The sequence below is a fragment of the Pungitius pungitius genome, chromosome 3 (assembly GCF_949316345.1).
Source record: "Pungitius pungitius chromosome 3, fPunPun2.1, whole genome shotgun sequence".
Taxonomy (NCBI): domain Eukaryota; kingdom Metazoa; phylum Chordata; class Actinopteri; order Perciformes; family Gasterosteidae; genus Pungitius; species Pungitius pungitius.
The window spans coordinates 22,165,790-22,184,693 of NC_084902.1; the positions used below are offsets into that span (position 1 = coordinate 22,165,790).

Consider the following 18,904-nt stretch of genomic DNA (forward strand, 5'->3'; position numbering starts at 1 on the left):
GCGTGTGCCTTCATCTAGTTCTATGCCCTGTATACTGTGTGTTTTTACTGTGTGTCTCCTCCATGTGGAGCCTTGATTACCGGAGCAGTGAAACCTGGAGAGAGGAGTGGACACCCATAGGAGTGAGCTATCAGCAGAGGGACAGCAGGGAGGAGGTGGAGACCGTTGCTCAACACTTGGCAAAGCTCACTATCTGCTAGTTGAATGACCAGTTGATCAAAGAGACGAGCGCACAAAAACACACACACACACACACACACACACACACACACACACACGCGCACACAGACTCTGCTCCACTCGTTATTCTGGTGACAGAATGGAAGGTGACACTGTGACGCGTCCGATGCAGATTCATCCTGTCAGTATTTAAAGTTCCGTGCACACACAAGTAGACCATCCTGGATCTCCTCTGTGGATAAAGCTGCTGGATTTACACAAGATTTCTAAGATGTCAGGTAGGTGATATCCTTTTGTTTAAACAATCGCAATTAAAAACATTAAAAGATGAGATTGTTCCTCTCGTCGGTTGAGTGCAATTGGGTAATAATGGGGAGTTGACCATCGGTACACAGTTTAAGTCAATTTAAAGAACTAAAAGACAAACAAAGTTTGTTACCCCCCCCCCCCCCCCCAAGTTTCCAGCTTTGAACCTCGAGGAAAGTAGTGTGATATTCTCTAGTTGGTATATTATTTCACACACGGACCAGAAATAAGAACGAAGCGCGTGCTCCCTCCGCGCCGTGTGCCAGCTGGAATGTAACCCTAAAAGCAGCCCACAGAGCGTTGCAGACTAAAGGTTAACAGGCTCTGCCTCTGGCTGCAGGCCAGCCGAATCACACCGTGGCACTTCAAGACCCTGAAGATCACACCATGAGGGAACCTAGGGCACAATCTGGGAACTTCTGTGGGAACGTTTGAATAGAGTTCCAGTCCTTCTGAGGGTCATAATTGGAACCCACCTTAATACCGCTGTAGCAGCGTGGGCTTCTAAAAGCAAACTCTCTTTATTGAAAGTGCTTTTATGGGATTGAGTAAAAATTACAGACACAAAAATAAGCAAAAGTACGTTATTAGCAAACCATCGGCTAACAATAATCTTGTTAATGATAATCATTGATCATGCAGAAAAAGAATAAGGTGCAACAGTTGATGTTGACCTTGAAGTCCTCCTCAGTGCCCATCTAGTGCCTTACATCTCTAGATCTGCTTCTGCTTACGGGCCTTTTTGTTTATGTCCCACAAATAAACAATTGTAAATCAAAACAAAAGGGTTGCTGAAATACGTGACCTTATTTTTATTTATATACTTATGATTTTTTAATTTCGGATTGTTGCTCGTCCTTCACAGACTCATTTATTCCCGTTGTGTGTTACATTAAACTCCAGCAGGTGGGGATAATGCGACATTTATGGATGCCTGAAAGAAGGAAGTGTCCATAAATGCCGGTTTTTCCCTACTAAGCACAGACAACACCAAGGCTGGCTGAAACCATTATAAATGACCCTTTTATGGTCCAGATTTCCTCCTCATTGTTGTTACACTCTCGCAGGGTGCAGCACCTTCCCCAAGCACATCCTTTTAGGCCTTTTAGGTTGCATGTATGGATTACACAGTGGTGCCGTTCAGTGTTTATTGGACTTTTCTTGTAGTTGTAAAATAGCTTTTTTTCATTTTTTTGTGCAGCATCCACGAATGTTGCATTGCTTTTATCTCCCCTGTGTCTCCTCTCCTTTGTAAATTAGAAGCACAGAAACAGATTCACAGAAATAATAGTGTTTGACAAGACCGACCAGGAGTAATAAGCCCCCAGTATTTGTGGATTTTGTGGGAAACTGCAGAGTTAAATGTCTCACAGGAATCTACAGAAGTATGAAAAGATCCAAAAACACAATTCCATGAAGAAATGCTAAGTTGATGTGCAATAGTGATCTGTACATTAGAGGCATTGATAGTGATTTACAGACACAGATGTCTCTAATTTTTCATCTGAGCATTGTGTTTGACAGAGAATGAGAATGTTTTAACGTTCCCTTATCATACAAACAGCAGATAGGCCTCACACACCTCACTGTGGTATAGTGGCTGTCATCACACTGGCTGCGGCATTAAATTAGTCATTGAACAACTAAGGTAGATGCAATCTTTTTAAACAAGGCTGAGGTAGGACAATGCCAATCATAACCATGATTCCATAGCATTGTTCTGCTGCAGCTTATGATTTGTCTTCAAATCTTTTGTCTCTCATTCTCTGTTTATTGGGACTTTTTTATGTGACTTTTTATAGTATTTTTCTGCAACAAAAGCAACTTTAGCGAAGGCAATACAGCTATAAAAAGTACTTTATGATGGCATGTGCCACCAATCTTTTATGATACTTACAACACTAGTCAAAAGATTGGACACATTTTCTCATGAGAAAGTGTGTCCGAACCTTTGACTTGTACTGTGTGTTACTGTGAGTTCAATCACTGGAAGTGAAAAGCTAACGTTTAGCTAGATAGGATAAAGGTGGCCATCGTTTTAGCGTTATGACGTTTAGTTAGTCTCATACAGCCACAGACAATATTTCAGCCTATCACAAAATCCATTCAAGAACCCTTTGAGACAAAGGAACAAGACATGCTAGAAGGCTGACTCACTGCCCGTTTTCATGGAGCACTCGATGTGGAGTTTGCTCTGGTCAACATATCATCTGACATTAAACATACACCCCCTACTAACACATTCTTCCTACAGCACCTACACTTAAAAGATGCATCTTTTGTGCCTCTAAAACCGTCATTTTAGGGACCTAATGGCCGCTTCCTAGCGAGTGATTTACACCCTCCAAAAGTCTGTGGTGTTCTGTTACGATTTAATGATGCAATAGTGTAAAACTAGCTAGCACACAACGTTATAATTAGACTCTATAATGGATTTCCGAGGAGCCGGTGTAACCATATCCAGATGATAGGTCGTATATTCATGAAGACATTCCACTTAACCCCAGGCGAGGTCAATAATGGCACCGATATTAATGATATTAATAGTAATGCAGTGCATCAGTCTATCGCTGTCATCTAAACCCTGTGCTACAGGGGAGGCCTTCGTCACCCTGGCCACCACAGACTCATACTGCAAGGGAGCCATAGTGGTGGCCAGAAGTTTACAGCGCCACGGGACGACTCGCAGCACCGTCGTCATGGTGACACCAAACCTCTCACAACAGTCAAGGTGGGCGATGATTCCCCTGAACAGGAGGTGGGTGGAGGTGCTGGTACTGGCCCCTAACCGTCTACACCGTTACATATCAGGTTGGCTCTGGAGGACGTGTTTGATGAGGTCATCACGGTGGACGGGATGGACAGCGACGACCATTTCCACCTGTATTTGCTGGGACGTCCTGACCTCGGCATCACCTTCACTAAGATCCACTGCTGGACCCTGATACAGTACAGCAAATGTGTCTTCCTGGATGCGGACACACTGGTCAGTTTACTGCTCACAAAGTAAAACTTTGTCTTTAATTTTCGAAAATGTTAGGCAAATAGTTCTAATTTCATATTATATACACATACACTAAGCACACAACAAAAATATGAGGAGCACAAAAAACATTTAGAAACAAAAGATTAGATCTTTGTCATTGACCTCATCAAAAGACAGATTATTTTCCTCCATCCGCGCTAACGGCGCCATCCTGCTCTGTAAAACTAGGGCAGGCGATGTGCAACTTCCAGCCTTCCATTCTTTTTTATTGTGTTCTACACATTTCAAACCTTGGCTTTGATCACTCTTCAGAGGAATAATTCACAGCAGCAAACACACAGGGCTCTGTCTAAATAAATCCATGCTACATCAAAGCAGGTATTGCACAAATCCCTGCAGCATTTAAACATGGCGGCGTATTGACCCCCTGTAGGCAACTATCTGTCGGTCAACATGCTTCTACGGCTCATGTGGTGACCTCTAATGTCCCTATGTCGTTCTCGAGGTCAGTAGCAGCCTGCATGTGGGCTAACATGTTGGGGCGTGTTCCTTATCTGTTGGCTCAGTGTAAACATTTTCTCATGTTAGCATGAGCAGACTGAAGGTCATGCCTGCACTGAGGCACAGACTTCTACTTATGCACACATATGGCGTCATTGGTTTGGATCAACCAAATGTCACTAACGTAGCCTGCATGAGGAATAACAGTTTCAATGTTGTTGTTTAAAAAAAATGAAGAAAAAAAAGGAAATGGGACAGTCTGGCCTACAGGGGGACTTCCTGCTTGCGTCATAGCTTTACCTCCGCTGCTCCCGTTGCCTAGCAACCTGCTGCTACGCTACACAGTAAAAGCCTTTAAAGGTATAAAATACAGATAGAGAAGGTAATCTTCTTAGTAAATTTAACTTTGGAAGATGTGCTTCTCTGCTGGAGCCTGATATATTTTAGGCTTAGAGAAGAACATTTTCTGGTCATTTTAAATTCAAAACAAATCTATTTTAACTGCAAATATAATCTATAAAAACGTCGCTCCCGGTAACGTGAGCTGCTCCTTGTGTATTTGTTATAAATGTGTGTTGGCACGTTGATGTTCATAAGAAGCAGTACATAGACTCATGGGGGGTTCGGGTGAGCAGGCGGCTCAGGTCACTGGCTGTATGGGGGTGGCAGCAGTTTGTTTTCACGTCTTATGTGTATTTAAAACACGATATTGGTTACCTACCTTACGTAACTTAAGAGATTTTATGAACTAAGATTATTATATATTATAATATAACAATTCCATTGGTAGATATTCAAGTTAATTATATTAACGTACGATTAAAAGTGAATTCCTCCTTTGCTGTCGGATCACCTGCCTCCGTCCTGAATAAACAGCGGACAAATGCATCCTTAAGGATGCCGCCATTGGAATTGAGACACATCCATAGACTTCTATATAACCAGCCACTAGGAAGGGTACAAGATTAAGACACTGGACTATGATTAAGATCTTGTTCAAAAAATGACAGAGCTCTGGGCCTTTAAAACCCTTCTGGCAACAACGCAAACTGCATTTTTTTCTTTAGATACACATGGTCCCTGAAGACACACCCAGAACCTATAGACATATACTATTGTGGCCCATTGTCAGTTCACGCTCAGTACTGAACATTAAAACATCAAGAGCACAACGAATAGATGACGCTCTAGACAGAAGAATGCTGGAACAAAATTTGCACCTGAAAGGCCTATGTGTCACACACACACACATTGTATGCATGCACACACCTCCGCCCTCTGATTGACAGGTCCTGTGTAACGTGGACGAGCTGTTCGAAAGAGACGAGCTGTCGGCGGCTCCCGATCCCGGCTGGCCCGACTGCTTCAACTCAGGCGTGTTTGTCTTCAGACCGTCCCTGCGCACCCACAGCGGCCTGCTGGAGCACGCGCTGCAGCACGGCAGCTTTGATGGTAACGAGGGCGATGATGGCCGGGTTCACGCGAACAGGCGGAAAGCAGGGTGGGCTCTGAATACTGACTGAGCGGGGGCTGCTGTTCCCAGCACCAGAGCTTTAAAGAGCTTTTCGAAGGGGAACATTGGACAGCGGGTGCATGGAAGCTCTGCATATTTGCGACCCACGGTAGATCCTCATTAATATATACACGCACACATTGCAGTTATAATTTGTGTCTATTGCTCTCAGGTGGAGACCAGGGGCTGCTCAACTCCTTCTTCAGCAGCTGGCCGACCGAGGACATCAGTAAACACCTCCCGTTTGTCTACAACCTCAGCGGCAGCTCCTTTTACAGCTACCTCCCCGGCTTCCGACAGTGAGTGCGGGCCGCACACCCACAATGCACCTCAACACGGGCTGCAAACCTCTCTAGTCGTGGATTAGAGTAAACCTCAACTCAAACCTGAATGTTTGCATCCAAATATATTTTGGCTCATTACAACATATGCCGATTTTTTGCCGGAAATCGCTAATCGCTAATTTAAAGCTCACGTATGCATAAGATGCAAATCTCTGTTTAACATTTGAGCAAACAGCTTTAATATTCTTACACAAAGGACACACATCTTCGGCTAGCAAATCTAATTATGTTGTGTTTTCGATCTAAACACAGCTGCTTGTGGCTGTGGGCCCTTCCTCTGTAAGCACCATCCTCCCCCCACTCAGCTGTTCACGTTAATAAACCTTAGCACATGCAGGATTGACTGCTTTGTTCCTGCAGGTTCGGCCACAACGCGAAGGTGATCCATTTCGTTGGAGCGGTGAAACCCTGGAGCTCCAGGAGCCAGAGGGACGAGAGCAGCCCTCACACTATGGAGCAGTTTGTGTCTCTGTGGTGGAAGGAATACCTCAGCTACACAGCATCATCCAGAGCAGGGAAACAACAAGAGGTAGTGACATCTTTGTGAGCCTGCATCTCTATTTCACCACTGGGTTCATCACTTTTAACCTGCTGCATCTAGAAGAGGCCTGTTGTTCATCTCTGCTCAGATTGGGCACTTTGCTCACTTGCTGATGTGACCTGGTATTCGGACTCCATATGAGAGCACTCTGCCACACAGATATCCCAAAATATCTTCTGTGAAAATGTAATATACGTGGGCAAAGTGGTTCAGTTGTCATCGTGTGATCGATATATGAAACGGACAAGATTTCTTGTTATTTAGTCTATGTCATTAAAGACAGTGGTTGATTAACAGGAAGTAATGCGGTTGAAATAAGATGTCTCTAATACTGTTTGGACATTAGAACCTTCAAGAGGGAGGATGCAGTGATACTCTGTTTAATTATTTCATCTGGGGGGACCAATATGCCTAAGTAAATATGTATACACATATACATAGAAAAAATGTTCTTACATACCGCTTTGATACTCACACTTCTTAGGGTATGTTTATCTGCACACGAGAGAACAACGTGGTAAATCCCACACTGACTAAGTCAATATTCATTCTTAATTCATCTTGAACCTGGTCATGTTTGCCTGAAGATGCATTTGCACAGGATTATTCCAAATAAAATATTCTAAGGGTTCACTCTATCTAAATATCAGTATATCAAACCTCCTTTATGCTTATATGCTTCCAAACTCTGAGCTGATGGGTGATGGGACTGTGGTGCCTGCAGTGTTCCCTCACAGATAACACACCAGTGGAGGAGGAGGGCCCCGGATGTGGGGTGGAGGGGGCGGAGGATGTGGAGGGCGACTCTAGCACCTCAAACGTTGACACGGATCCAGTATGTAAACCTTCTATCCTGGACCAGCCTCATCCCCATATTGGTCAAAATGTAAGAGCCACCGGGTTAAATATACATATACATACCAAGAGAAAAGACAGTGGTTGATTAACAAGAAGTAATGCGGTTTAAATAAGATGTCTCTAATACTGTTTGGACATTAGAACCTTCAAGAGGGAGGATGCAGTGATACTCTGTTTAATTATTGCATCTGGGGGGACCAATATGCCTAAGTCAATATGTATACACATATACGTAGAAAAAATGTTCTTACATACCGCTTTGATACTCACACTTCTTAGGGTATGTTTATCTGCACACGAGAGAACAACGTGGTAAATCCCACACTGACTAAGTCAATATTCATTTTTAATTCATCTTATTGGAATGAACCTGGTCATGTTTGCCTGAAGATGCATTTGCACAGGATTATTCCGGATAAAATATTCTAAGGGTTCACTCTATCTAAATATCAGTTGATCAAACCTCCATCATGCTTATATGCTTTCACACTCTGAGCTGATGGGACTGTGGTGCCTGCAGTGTTCCCTCACAGATAACACACCAGTGGAGGAGGAGGGCCCCGGATGTGGAGCGGAGGGGGCGGAGGATGTGGAGGGCGACTCTAGCACCTCAAACGTTGACACGGATCCAGTATGTAAACCTTCTATCCTGGACCAGCCTCATCCCCATATTGGTCAAAATGTAAGAGCCACCGGGTTAAATATACATATACATACCAAGAGAAAATATGTTCATACATACAGCTATGTTATTCATACTTCTCAGGATATGGTTCTGCAGAGAACAACAAGGTAAATCCCCCACTGACCAAATCAATTTAATTGATATGTTATTGGAATTAACATGGTCATGTTTGCTTGTAGATGCATTTCACATGTTTATTTTGACTCAAAGGTTCTCAGGGTTCACTAGAAATAGAAGAGCATTCATTTGTATATCAAACCTCCATCATCCCTATAGGAAATACCACCTTCATAAATATACAGCAGGTGTGTACACATAGAGAGAACCTCATGTGACTGCCAAACCGTTACTGAGGGGTCCTTTTTAATGGCAGTGATCACACTTCCTGTCGCTGAGCAGGAAGTCAGCCGTGCGCCGTGTATGGCCGACGCTCTGCAGCTTTTCCCTCCAAATGCTCCAGCAGAACATGTCCTTCCTGATGAATTCCTGCTCTCTGATGAATTCCTGCTCTCTCGTTGGAGGTTTGTAAATCAGTCACAGAAACCTGCTGCAGGTTGTGAGCGGAACATAAGCCGTGCACAGCCCCAGCCTCACGCCGGCCGTGCCCGGCTGGCCCTCCGATTGGTTCTTGCTCCGACACTCAACATCCCCGCTTCCTCTGCAGGTCCAAGAGCGAGGAGACGAAGCCCACGCGCTGCTTGGAGACACCGTCACCAGTCCCAGTTCACTGCATGTACCTTCGCCGCCCCCCTGTGAGAGTCTTCGCCCCCCGTCTGAACCAGAGACCGTAAGCTGGGACACCAACACACCTTACTTGGTGTCACAGTTAGATAGGATGTTGTTAGGGTTAAGGTATTTTTGGATGTGAGAGTGTTTGTGGAGACGGGAGTTCAGTACCTCAGTGTAATGGAGTCATTCTCCCACTATCGAGGATGCCGTCTCAGACTTTGAAGCACCTTGATACACAATTTTGATTTAAATGAATTAAACTACACTTTGTGAAACCTCATCTAAAAAATGATGATCCTTAAAAGGTGCTAAATTATGGCCTCCACACGGTTCCCCCCATGGGAAAGAGTGACCCCGAATAATGACGCCTTGAGAAGCTAAAGTGAGAATATTGACTTACACAATGTGGGCAATCAGGACACATACATGACAATGCAGCTTTCACTTGATGTACAAAGGAAAGGTTCTCCTGGATGTGTAGGAAGGTAACTGTTTGCAACATATTTATTGCTTTTTGTGTCGTCCCAAATCAAACAAAAGAAATAACTAGTCCTGCTTTCAAGGCCCTGCATGTATAGTAAACAGACTTAGGGCTGTGTGTCTACATAGTTGCTCATACAAACATTGATTGATTTTAACAGTAAGGACCCATTGGAATGTATTTTTTTCATTCAAATCCACACCTACAATGCATGATATATGACCTCCTACTGAACCATGACAACAGTGATATCAGTTTTTAGTTTTCGTCGAGACGAGAGATATGTCTGGGAAATGTTAGTCAAAAAAATGGAAGCAGGGGGAGTGTGCTACCTTCTTCATGAGAAAATATATCCTTATAACAACTTCAGTAGAAGTCTCACTTGTTCTGTGAGTAGTCCACAGAGATGCAGATCAATCCCTTAATTAGCAGAATGGATGACCTTATTAGCACAGTGTGTTTATAATATCTCATGTTGATTATTATGGTGGCTTACTAGGTGGCTCAAGTGCCCCTTGTTAGTTCCTGTTAATGCACAAGGATTTCTGCTTGACTGCATTTGACTCGGGCAGAAAAACACCGGCACACAGAGCTTATTATCTGCCACAGGCCTCATAGCTTCTAGTTTGTTTAATTCCTTTCAACGTGATGCATGGTGCTCAAACAAGCTTGTAAGATTAGCCTGAGCAGGCACGCGGCTTCCTGTGGGACAACAGCCGTGAACATCCATCCACAGCGCCTGTTTGAAGCTCACCCTGCTGCTGCTTCTACACTCTGAGCCGCTCTTGCACTAGTGCACAGCATTGCACAGCGTGCACTGATGGGTGATGGGACTGTGGTGCCTGCAGTGTTCCCTCACAGATAACACACCAGTGGATGAGGAGGGCGCCGGATGTGGGGCGGAGGGGGTGGAGGAGGTGCAGGGAGGCGCTAGCACCTCAAACGTTGACACGGATCCAGTATGTAAACCTTCTCTCCTGGACCAGCCTCATCTCCATATTGGTCAAAATGTAAGAGCCAGCGGGTTAATTATCTCTTGGTTTTAATACCATAATGTCTCCATTATTACAATCGCTTACTATCGATATTTTAAATGTCCTACTTATTTAAGTCATTAATATAGTTTTTTGGATTTTTATATTATATTTTATATATTGATATTTTATATTAATAATTTCATCAAGACGCCTCTCTTAATTCCCAAACATTAAACCGATTATTTACATGAATAAAACATGAATTCATTACAGTGCTCCTGCTCTGCTGAGCACAAAGGAGAGATGATGTTGAATCTAATTTAAGACACAGGACAAGAGTAATTTAGCTGGAAGTGTTCCGAAGATGACCATGAATGCATAACATCATTCCACCCATCCTGATTTGATAAGCTCATTTACATTCTGTTATTGCTCGGAGATGAAACTAGACGACAATTGTCAGTCCTGAGCCGAGAGTCTGCAGTTTCTTGTGAGGAACTGATTTGTTATTCTGCTACTTGATCCCGGCAGAAGGATGCAGAGACGGAGACAGTCAAAGAGACGGACGAAGAGACAGAGAGAGAGACGGAGGCCGAGCGGCAGGAGCACCGCAGGCTGTGGGAGGCCGGCCACGCCGACTACCTGGGCAGAGACGCCTTCAAAAACATCCAGAAGATGCTGGACCGCTTTCTGGAGTAACGCACAGGACCACCTCCGGATCCCAAACACACTTGTGTCCTGTAGGCCATGTTTCATTTCCTCTGTCTGGACTCCCTGGTGGTAGCCAGACTGATTCCGGATCTGATCCGATTTACGAGCAAACAGGAAAGATCTCGCTTTTACATGTAGGGCAGTCAGTGGTGGTACCAAGACGCTGAGAGTGATGCAATGCCAGCACTCTTCACTGGGATTGTTTTATTTTCATTCAAAGCATAACTATTGAAGTAAATCATTTTGAACTGGATTTTGCCTCGACGTCAGGTTCTAGAAATTCATCATTCGTAGCAATAACGATGGAAAATAATGCACCGTCTGGGCTTTATGAACCCTTGAACCGGTCTACAGAGTAAAAAGCACGATTGAGCTTTACAGCGTTTGGTGGTTAAACTGTGGCTCACTGATGTGTTGTTAATAAGCGGAGCTCTGCGGCCCAGAACAAGAGCATATTTTAATCACACAGTATGAGCCACATGAATAGAAAACAAACCTATTTTGTACTCCTGGAAAACGGTTGTTATGTTTTTACTTTATCTCCTTGGTTTAGAAGATCTGTAAAAACATTATAGGCAGGCCGAAATAAAGTCCAAATCAATCTAGCTATAGCAAATAATTCTCAACATCTCAACTTCATTCTCGCAATGTAAAATAAAATAAATCATTATGCTGCCATTTTGTTCTCCTTCTTGTTTGCGTACAAACAAGAAGCTTCACCCGTCACTGCTCATCGAAACACACTGCAAAGTGTGATGCATCAGAACCAACACGCGGCCTCTTTAACTCTTCCATCGGGACTGATGCAAGCACAGAATATCAAACTCCAACTTCTTGTTCTTACTAAATGAATTTGTATTCAACGTGTGTAATATCTGGGTTCCAATGCTTGTGCTCTGCAGTGGTACATATTTTATGATGGCAGATGAAGATGTTGAAGCATTCTGTCAGGCTTTATTTCACAGGGCCCCCGTTTCCTAAGCATTCACGTCACTGGAATGCCCTTTTGTAATTGAGACGGTGCTCAACTAGTTTACTTCCAATCCTTAAATACAACAGTTCTTTTTTGAACTTCTTTGAAAGATGTGCTCATAAAATGTCTTCCCACCATTTTTATCTAATTTAAATCTAAGATGCTTCCAGGAAAACACAAGAAAATGATGGGGGGTCATAATATAAAGCTTTATCCTTTTTGATGTTCTACATTACAAAAGCAAAAGAATGATTCAATATTTCCAAATTATTCTATCCGTGTTTGCCATTAAGCATCTCATCCTTTTGTGCATGTAAAAACTTTTTCTTTGTGCCGTTTGAGTTCACATATTAAACACAGAAAAAAACACACACATGAACACGGGCTGGCCTCTGCTTCAGACCGTGTTCATTCTTCCACCAGAGAGCACTGTGGCTCTTCTATCAGAACTCTCCATCATGGCAGCCCATCAGAGAAGCAGGGACCCGCCATTAAGAAATGTCTGACTACAGTCAGCACTATGCTGTGTGATCTTTATCCACTGGGACCATGGTGCATGCCATTTTCTTCCAGGCATTTCTCTCATAGTGAAGGAAGATGGTGTGCTGAATACAAAGCACATGGCGGGAGGTGAGCTCGGGCCCGGGCCCGGGCTGCCGGTAAAAAGGCCTCATGATGATTGCTCTGAAAGGCAACATGGCACATCGCTGCTCTTGGACGAGTGGCCCCCGCTTGATTTTGATTCATCCAGATTAAAGTGCCAACAGCGATCTTGGGACAGCCTGCTGGTTTCTCTCAACCGCCTCGTTCATTAAGCTCTAGGAAGGCAAAAGGAATCAGGCAGAGAATAATTCTGATCGAGGAGCTTTGAAACCAGGTCAGAGATGCAGCAAAACAGGAAATATGGCATTAATATAGAAGCAGACAACTACTGTGGAGTTAGAGCATGAGACACAGTTAGCTCGGCTGTTGCCATGTTGAGAGCCTCAAAGAGGCAACAAAGATGCTCCCAATATTCAATCCGGCGCCTTGAACTAACAGCCAAAGAGTAACTGTGTTTGTACGGTAAAGCTCCCAGACTGTGCAGCTTCTATCAAACAGGCAACAGCTCAGTCGGCTGCTGTGCTCTCCTTTCATTGGGAGGCGTGTAAATCAGTGAAATCAGCTGCTGTGATGATGAGTTGGCAGGCCTGCGTCTACATCTGAAGATGTGTTGTGAGCATAAATTTGACCCGTCAGCAGGGAGAAGTCATTCATGTCGGCCTCCTGCTGGTAATTACAAGAGGTTTGACAAAGTGTGTCAACACATGTGGCAAACACGGGTATAAATGAATTGTGGCAGGCCAAGATAATAAAAGACAAAATTATTATACTGTTTAGAGTAGTTTGAATTGTCGCAGCAGAGTCTGCTCGGTGGTTAAACAAATATAAATAAACCAATAAAGAAATGGATTATGGATGTGGGTTACTCCATGGTCGATATGGAAAACAGGCCTCTATTAGTAGAGACTTTGTATAAACTAAAAACTTGAAAGACTCTCCAGTCTGCTCAGACCTTTGATATGACACAAACAAGCATTTTTACATCAGATTTACAAGCAGTATAAGAATTCTCCTCATAACCCGTAAAGTCTTACGGATGTGTAAAACTGGTGGAGTGAGAATTGAATGTATTGTACACCTTTAACATTGTCCATTCTGTACACATGACATCCATTGCAGTCTGTCCATCCCTGGAGAGGGATCCCTCCTCTGACGTTCTCCCAAAGGTTTCTTCCCGTTTTTCCCCATGGGAGTTTTTCCTGTGCCGATGTTTCATGTGTACAGACTGTAAAGCCCTCTGAGGAATTTTGTAACTTGTGATTTCGGGGCTATGCAAAATAAAATGAACTGAATTGAGTGACCCTTTCACAATCTCCTCTTGACTCTCTCACAGCATTTTGTCCCCGAAAGGAGAATACTTTCTGAAAACCCACGTACACCAACTCTTCACTGGCTCATCCTTCATTGGCCTGCTCGTGGGGGGGGGGTCTGGATTTGCTATCTTCTGCTCTCATGCTCTTTGGCCTTGCAAAGCGTATGATGTACAGTACTAAGAGTTACCAATGCTGGAGTAACAGTAAAGGATGGCACATTAAAGGATTCATGAATTGCACCAGGACTCAATAAGCCATGAAAAATAATACTGTGCAGCCATCAATCTATTCTGCCAAGAAGAAAGACGTACTCTTGCTATGCCTGCTGGTGAGCTGTTCTCAATTATGGAGCAACTATCTTCTAAGCTAGATGAATATCTTACGATACCCCAAGTGCAGTTTAAAACAAGTGGCTGCTGGCCAATAGAGGGCAATGCGGCGTCACCCCCAAAAATGAAAAGAGAAGCTCATTTTAAAGTATAACAATTGTCAATATTTGTATTTTTGAAATATGGAATGTACCCAGTCATATTTGTAAAATATGATATTGGCGCAAAATATATGCTTGCCTGTCATACGCTCGTCCTGTCATCACAAGATTACCCACAGAAGGCAGGTCTACAAAACACTTTAGCCAATTGCTGATGAAATAATACTATTTAGCCAACAACGTTCCTGTATTGACTCCGTCTGGGACAACATTGGTTTTGCCCCAAGCTCATCAAGGTATCGACAGGTGGATGACATTCTGGAGGAAGTAAAGATCATAGATTTTATTGCCATTCAAGCAGACGAAACGTGCATGAGTTGCACGAATTGCATTAGTAAGTGACAAAAATAACATTGTCAAAGTTTTTTTTACTACTCTCTTTTCAATAAAATGAAATTATTAAATTATTAAAAATTTAAATTTAACTGGAAAGTAGTAATGTATTTTTGATACCCTAATTGTTTTACATTAAATCAACTTGAGATGTTTGCTGAAACTGATTTGATTGTCCTACCCAGAACATTTTCCACCAGCCGCCACTGGTCAAAACTAAGATTCCAGCATCTGATAGGCTGATGAAAGAAGTACAAAATGACTCCATGAATCATTCAGTTGATGTCTGGGCAAGCTAAATACCTACATTTGTACAGAATAAACAACGTGAAAGATTTCAGATCAAATGTTTTTCAGCAAGTTAGCTTTCTGACTTACTAATAAGCACTGAAAGTGTACCCATGGAGTACAGTTGAGGCTGAAGGGAGCGCCAGCAGTGGGAGTGGGAACTGGAGGGAGCAGTGGATGAGTGAAACATAGGAGACCAGTGTTAATGTCATGTGGGAAAAGAAAAGTCCACTTTGACTTTTATCAGTACCTGAAATTATTCAGATTATTACATATCATTGTGTAAGACACTGTGTTTAGGACAGTTTTTCATTGTTTCAAGTTATTCTGCTCAAGTTGTAACATTGTTTGAACACAGACACAATCTCAAACTATTTTTCCAGCTTAAAAACAAACAAATCCAAACAAATCCTTTCACTTCATTAACCATGTGGTATTATCCATTTCTGCAAGCATGCTATAAGGCTGATATGAAACATGTTTTTGTTTCTGGAACTGGGACATTCAGTGTTCTCTACCCGTGGTTTGGAAAAAATGCTATTGTTGTGGTTGCTATGGCTGATATTTGATCATAAACCCACATATTGATCTGACGATGGCGATGGATAAAAGGTTACTCCATCTCACCATGAGGGGAACAAGAAGTTTGTACACAAAGTCGGTCAGCTTCTCCCTCTGGGCAGTGAACACAAACGACTCTTCAAAATGTCCAACTTGACCCAAAGAAAATCAGTTGTTTTTTTGATAAATATCTCAGTGAAAGCCTTCAGCCTCACTGACGTAACCATCACTGACACCACCCTGACCGAATGAAGAATCTCACCACACTCACCTAGTCTGTTTGCTTTGACTGTGTGGGACTGACAGAATGTGCAGTCAAGAAACACCTTATTCGGCCACATCGATGCAAATCCCCAGGAGGACAAAAGGAGAAGCTTTGCTTGGTGAAATGAGGAGGAGTTCTGAGCACTTTTTGGTCTGCTAGATTTTTTTTTTTTGGTGAGGTTCCCTTTCCTTGATTATTCTTAATTTTCAACCAAAGTGTTTTCCAGTCTCCTACCTCTTTAGTCTATTAGTGGGTTTGGATGAACAAATAGTCCTGATAATGTCCCCAATCTGGAACTACTTAGTTGCTTGATGAGTACACAGCTTTATGCTTGATGGAGTGCTTGTGATTCGCTAGTGATTGTGTGTGTGTGGGAGAGAGGATTGAGGAAACCAAAGGGGTGTCAGGAATTTGTGTGTGTGTGTATGCAGGTGTAGGCTAGACTATGCTAGTCAGGCCCAGCTGTTATTAAAGCCATGCTGTGTCGGCCTTCACATACACCGTGTCGACTCGAAATGTGAGATGTCAGAAAACCCTAAGCACCTCCATATGTTTCGGGGTGAAGAGCTTTGAATGGCCTCTTCGGCTCATCTTGTGCGGGAGCTGCCGCATGACCGTTTGGATTCATGTTTAAAGTTGCTAATTTGATCAGCGGTTCAACCAGCGGTTTCAAATTCTAAACAAACCACAATTTCTGCGATCAAGCTTATTAATTGGAGATTGCAAGAGTAATGACAGTCAGCTGTGGAGGAGGCTTCCGGTCCGTGCTCATTTCAAGGCCCCTGGTGGAGACGAGCAGATGGGTGGAGTTTGTCCTTCAATGGCAGGCTCCTGGTTAAAAACTGAGCCACAAACCAAACCAGTCCTCCACAAATAGTGCAGTCAGCACTCTATTTAATGGGCAGATGCATCATCTGGAACATTGAAGGTCCATTTCATACCTCATGACTTGATAAGATACATTTTCCAGACAGCTCGTAAAGAAGGATTTGACTGTTGCTGTTTCTGTGGGGTCCAAAACCTGCAAATTACAGTGTGAATCCGTTCTATGCCACGCAGAATAAATTACAAATTTATGTTTACATTAGCCTCAGATGACATGCTAACTCCCAGGGTGGGAGAAGATTCAATGGCCCAAAGTTGAATTTCACAGCTGCTGGAACCTCTGAGAATATTTGGGAAGATATTTGTAACCGGTATAAAACAGAAGAGTCTGTTGACGTTAATTTGGAGGATTCTAAATTTAGGGTTAGATTTCTACGGCATTAATTAGAAATATGTTGATGGGATTGTTCACACAGGAGACCGCTGTTTTTCCCCACGTGACACGAGAAAACAAGATGGATTTATTTGTCACTTGAATAGTTCCAGTGAGAAAGATCTAAAAAATGTTTTATTACTGGAAACACGCGTTGTCCTGAGTTACAGCCCTATGTTCTGGGTGTTTACATTCAGCACTCACCTTTATATACCAGTCTGCAGAGCCCATCATTCCTATTACGGTATATTTGTGTCTTGATTACCTGAAAAAAGGTTTCTAGAACAAATTTCTCACACTGAAATGAATAATCAAGTTTGTAAGTAACAATATATGAACTTAGAATGAACTTTTTTTTAGTTTTGGTTACATTTTTGCAACAAATTAAAAACCTTTGTTCTAAAAAAAAATCCCTTAGCCCTCAAAACAAAGATTTGAGTTCACCATTAAGCAGCCTACTCAGCCCGCCCCCACTCCATCCAAACTCATAGGTTATTGTTTTGAGAGCAAAGGTTTATAATTTATATATATTTACTTAAAATGTTTGATTAAAGACACAAATATACCTTCATACATTCCCAGATTGTATTCACATATGAAAACAAAAAAGTATGATACTGATCATAGTAAACTAAAGGGGAGAGGGGAGTTTAGGGAGGCAGGGGGAAGTGTGTGTGTGTCTGTGTGCGGGTGGGGAGACTTTCAGAATGTTAGTCAATTGAACTTTTAGAAGTCTGGCAGATTTACGGTGCCGACCACAAATTACCATCAAGGCCACAAAATTCGGTGTCACCTCTTTTCAATTTAGCTGCTTAGATGCTGACATTGATGATCCTGTGATTTACTACGAACACAAGCATTCTTGAAGACTGCTCAGCCCTTGTGTCAAAAACAAGCAATAAATCAGAGAAGCATACTCAAAGCGCTAAATCTGAGACTGATGAAAATGTCGTCAGGATCACAGCAGCATCTGAGGAAGGAAGGTGTTAAGCTCAGTGTTGTTTCTTCACCAAGGAATCCACTCCATGTTGTCATACACTAAAGAGAGAAGCCAATGCCTTCTGATGGAGCAGTCCTTTCAACTTCTCTTCAAATCCAGTTTCTCTGCTGCTCAGACATGAAGTGCCTTGATGTGTAGATGTATTGATGTTGCAGCTGTAGGACACAAATTCTCCACAGCCACAACTCTCTCTTGCTGTCTTTGATTTGTCCGTCAGCTACAGCACCATGTGAAAAGCCAGTCATTCTTAGTGAAGCTTTGCTTGCTTTTGTGGCATTTCAGCATAATACATGCCTTTTTCAGCGCTGATCCCTTTAGCAGTGACGTCTTTTTAAAGTTCCTATGATGTCAATTTCCCGAATAGAGAATCTAACATCCCAGCAGATAAGCACAGGAAGCTAACTGTGCATTGAGCAGCGTAAACATGCATTCAAGTAGCTCAAGGGTCACAATCAGACAGCTTCATAACACACAGACATCCCAGTGGAGTGCTGTGAGCTATCTGCTTTAGCTGGAGGACGACGTGCATCACTGCAGCCTAATCAGAGTGGAAAATGTTGACTTCATCAGCAAGAAAAAAAGTTAGTGGGGGGAGTACAATATGGCACTGGTTAACCCTGCCTGGGATGATTAATGGACAAGCTCCAGAGATGGAAAGAGTACTACAGTGCACTTATACTTCTCTGCTTAGACAATCTGTTCCACTATAACCAGTCAGTCCAGTCTCTGTCCCATTATGACCCGTCAGCCAAGTCTCCTTCTCTCACTATAATCAGTCAACTCAGTCTCTGTCCCACAGCCAGCTCAGTCTCTCCCTCTCCCTCTATAAGCAATCCACTCAGTGTCTCTGTACCAGTATGTGAAAGTCATTTAAACTTGCATTCTTATAATGGGGGCCAACTTGCTAACGGGGGTGATTTATTAGCTCAGTAAAGTCTGTTGTACAACCTTCATATTACTAGGTCGAGTGGAGTGACACTCACTCATTTCTGGTAAATCTTTCGCTTA

The 18,904-nt window shown here is 42.9% G+C and overlaps 1 protein-coding gene across 2 annotated transcripts; it reads left to right on the forward strand.

The window, feature by feature from the left end:
- Nucleotides 1-257: 257 nt before the first annotated feature.
- Nucleotides 258-13,693, forward strand: gyg2 (glycogenin 2). 2 transcript variants are annotated; one of them, XM_037471019.2, is made up of 12 exons: nt 258-458; nt 3,082-3,217; nt 3,298-3,472; nt 5,263-5,425; nt 5,659-5,785; nt 6,083-6,109; nt 6,191-6,359; nt 7,096-7,257; nt 7,750-7,911; nt 8,579-8,701; nt 9,973-10,134; nt 10,633-13,693. In XM_037471019.2, the coding sequence occupies exons 1-12, from the start codon at nt 452-454 to the stop codon at nt 10,798-10,800; spliced, it is 1,581 nt and encodes a 526-aa protein (XP_037326916.2). In that variant the 5' UTR covers nt 258-451; the 3' UTR covers nt 10,801-13,693. The 2 variants fall into 2 exon arrangements, with proteins under 2 accessions (XP_037326916.2, XP_037326925.2); XM_037471028.2 differs by lacking the exon at nt 6,083-6,109 and having other exon boundaries at nt 259-458.
- The last annotated feature ends 5,211 nt before the right edge of the window (nt 13,694-18,904 follow it).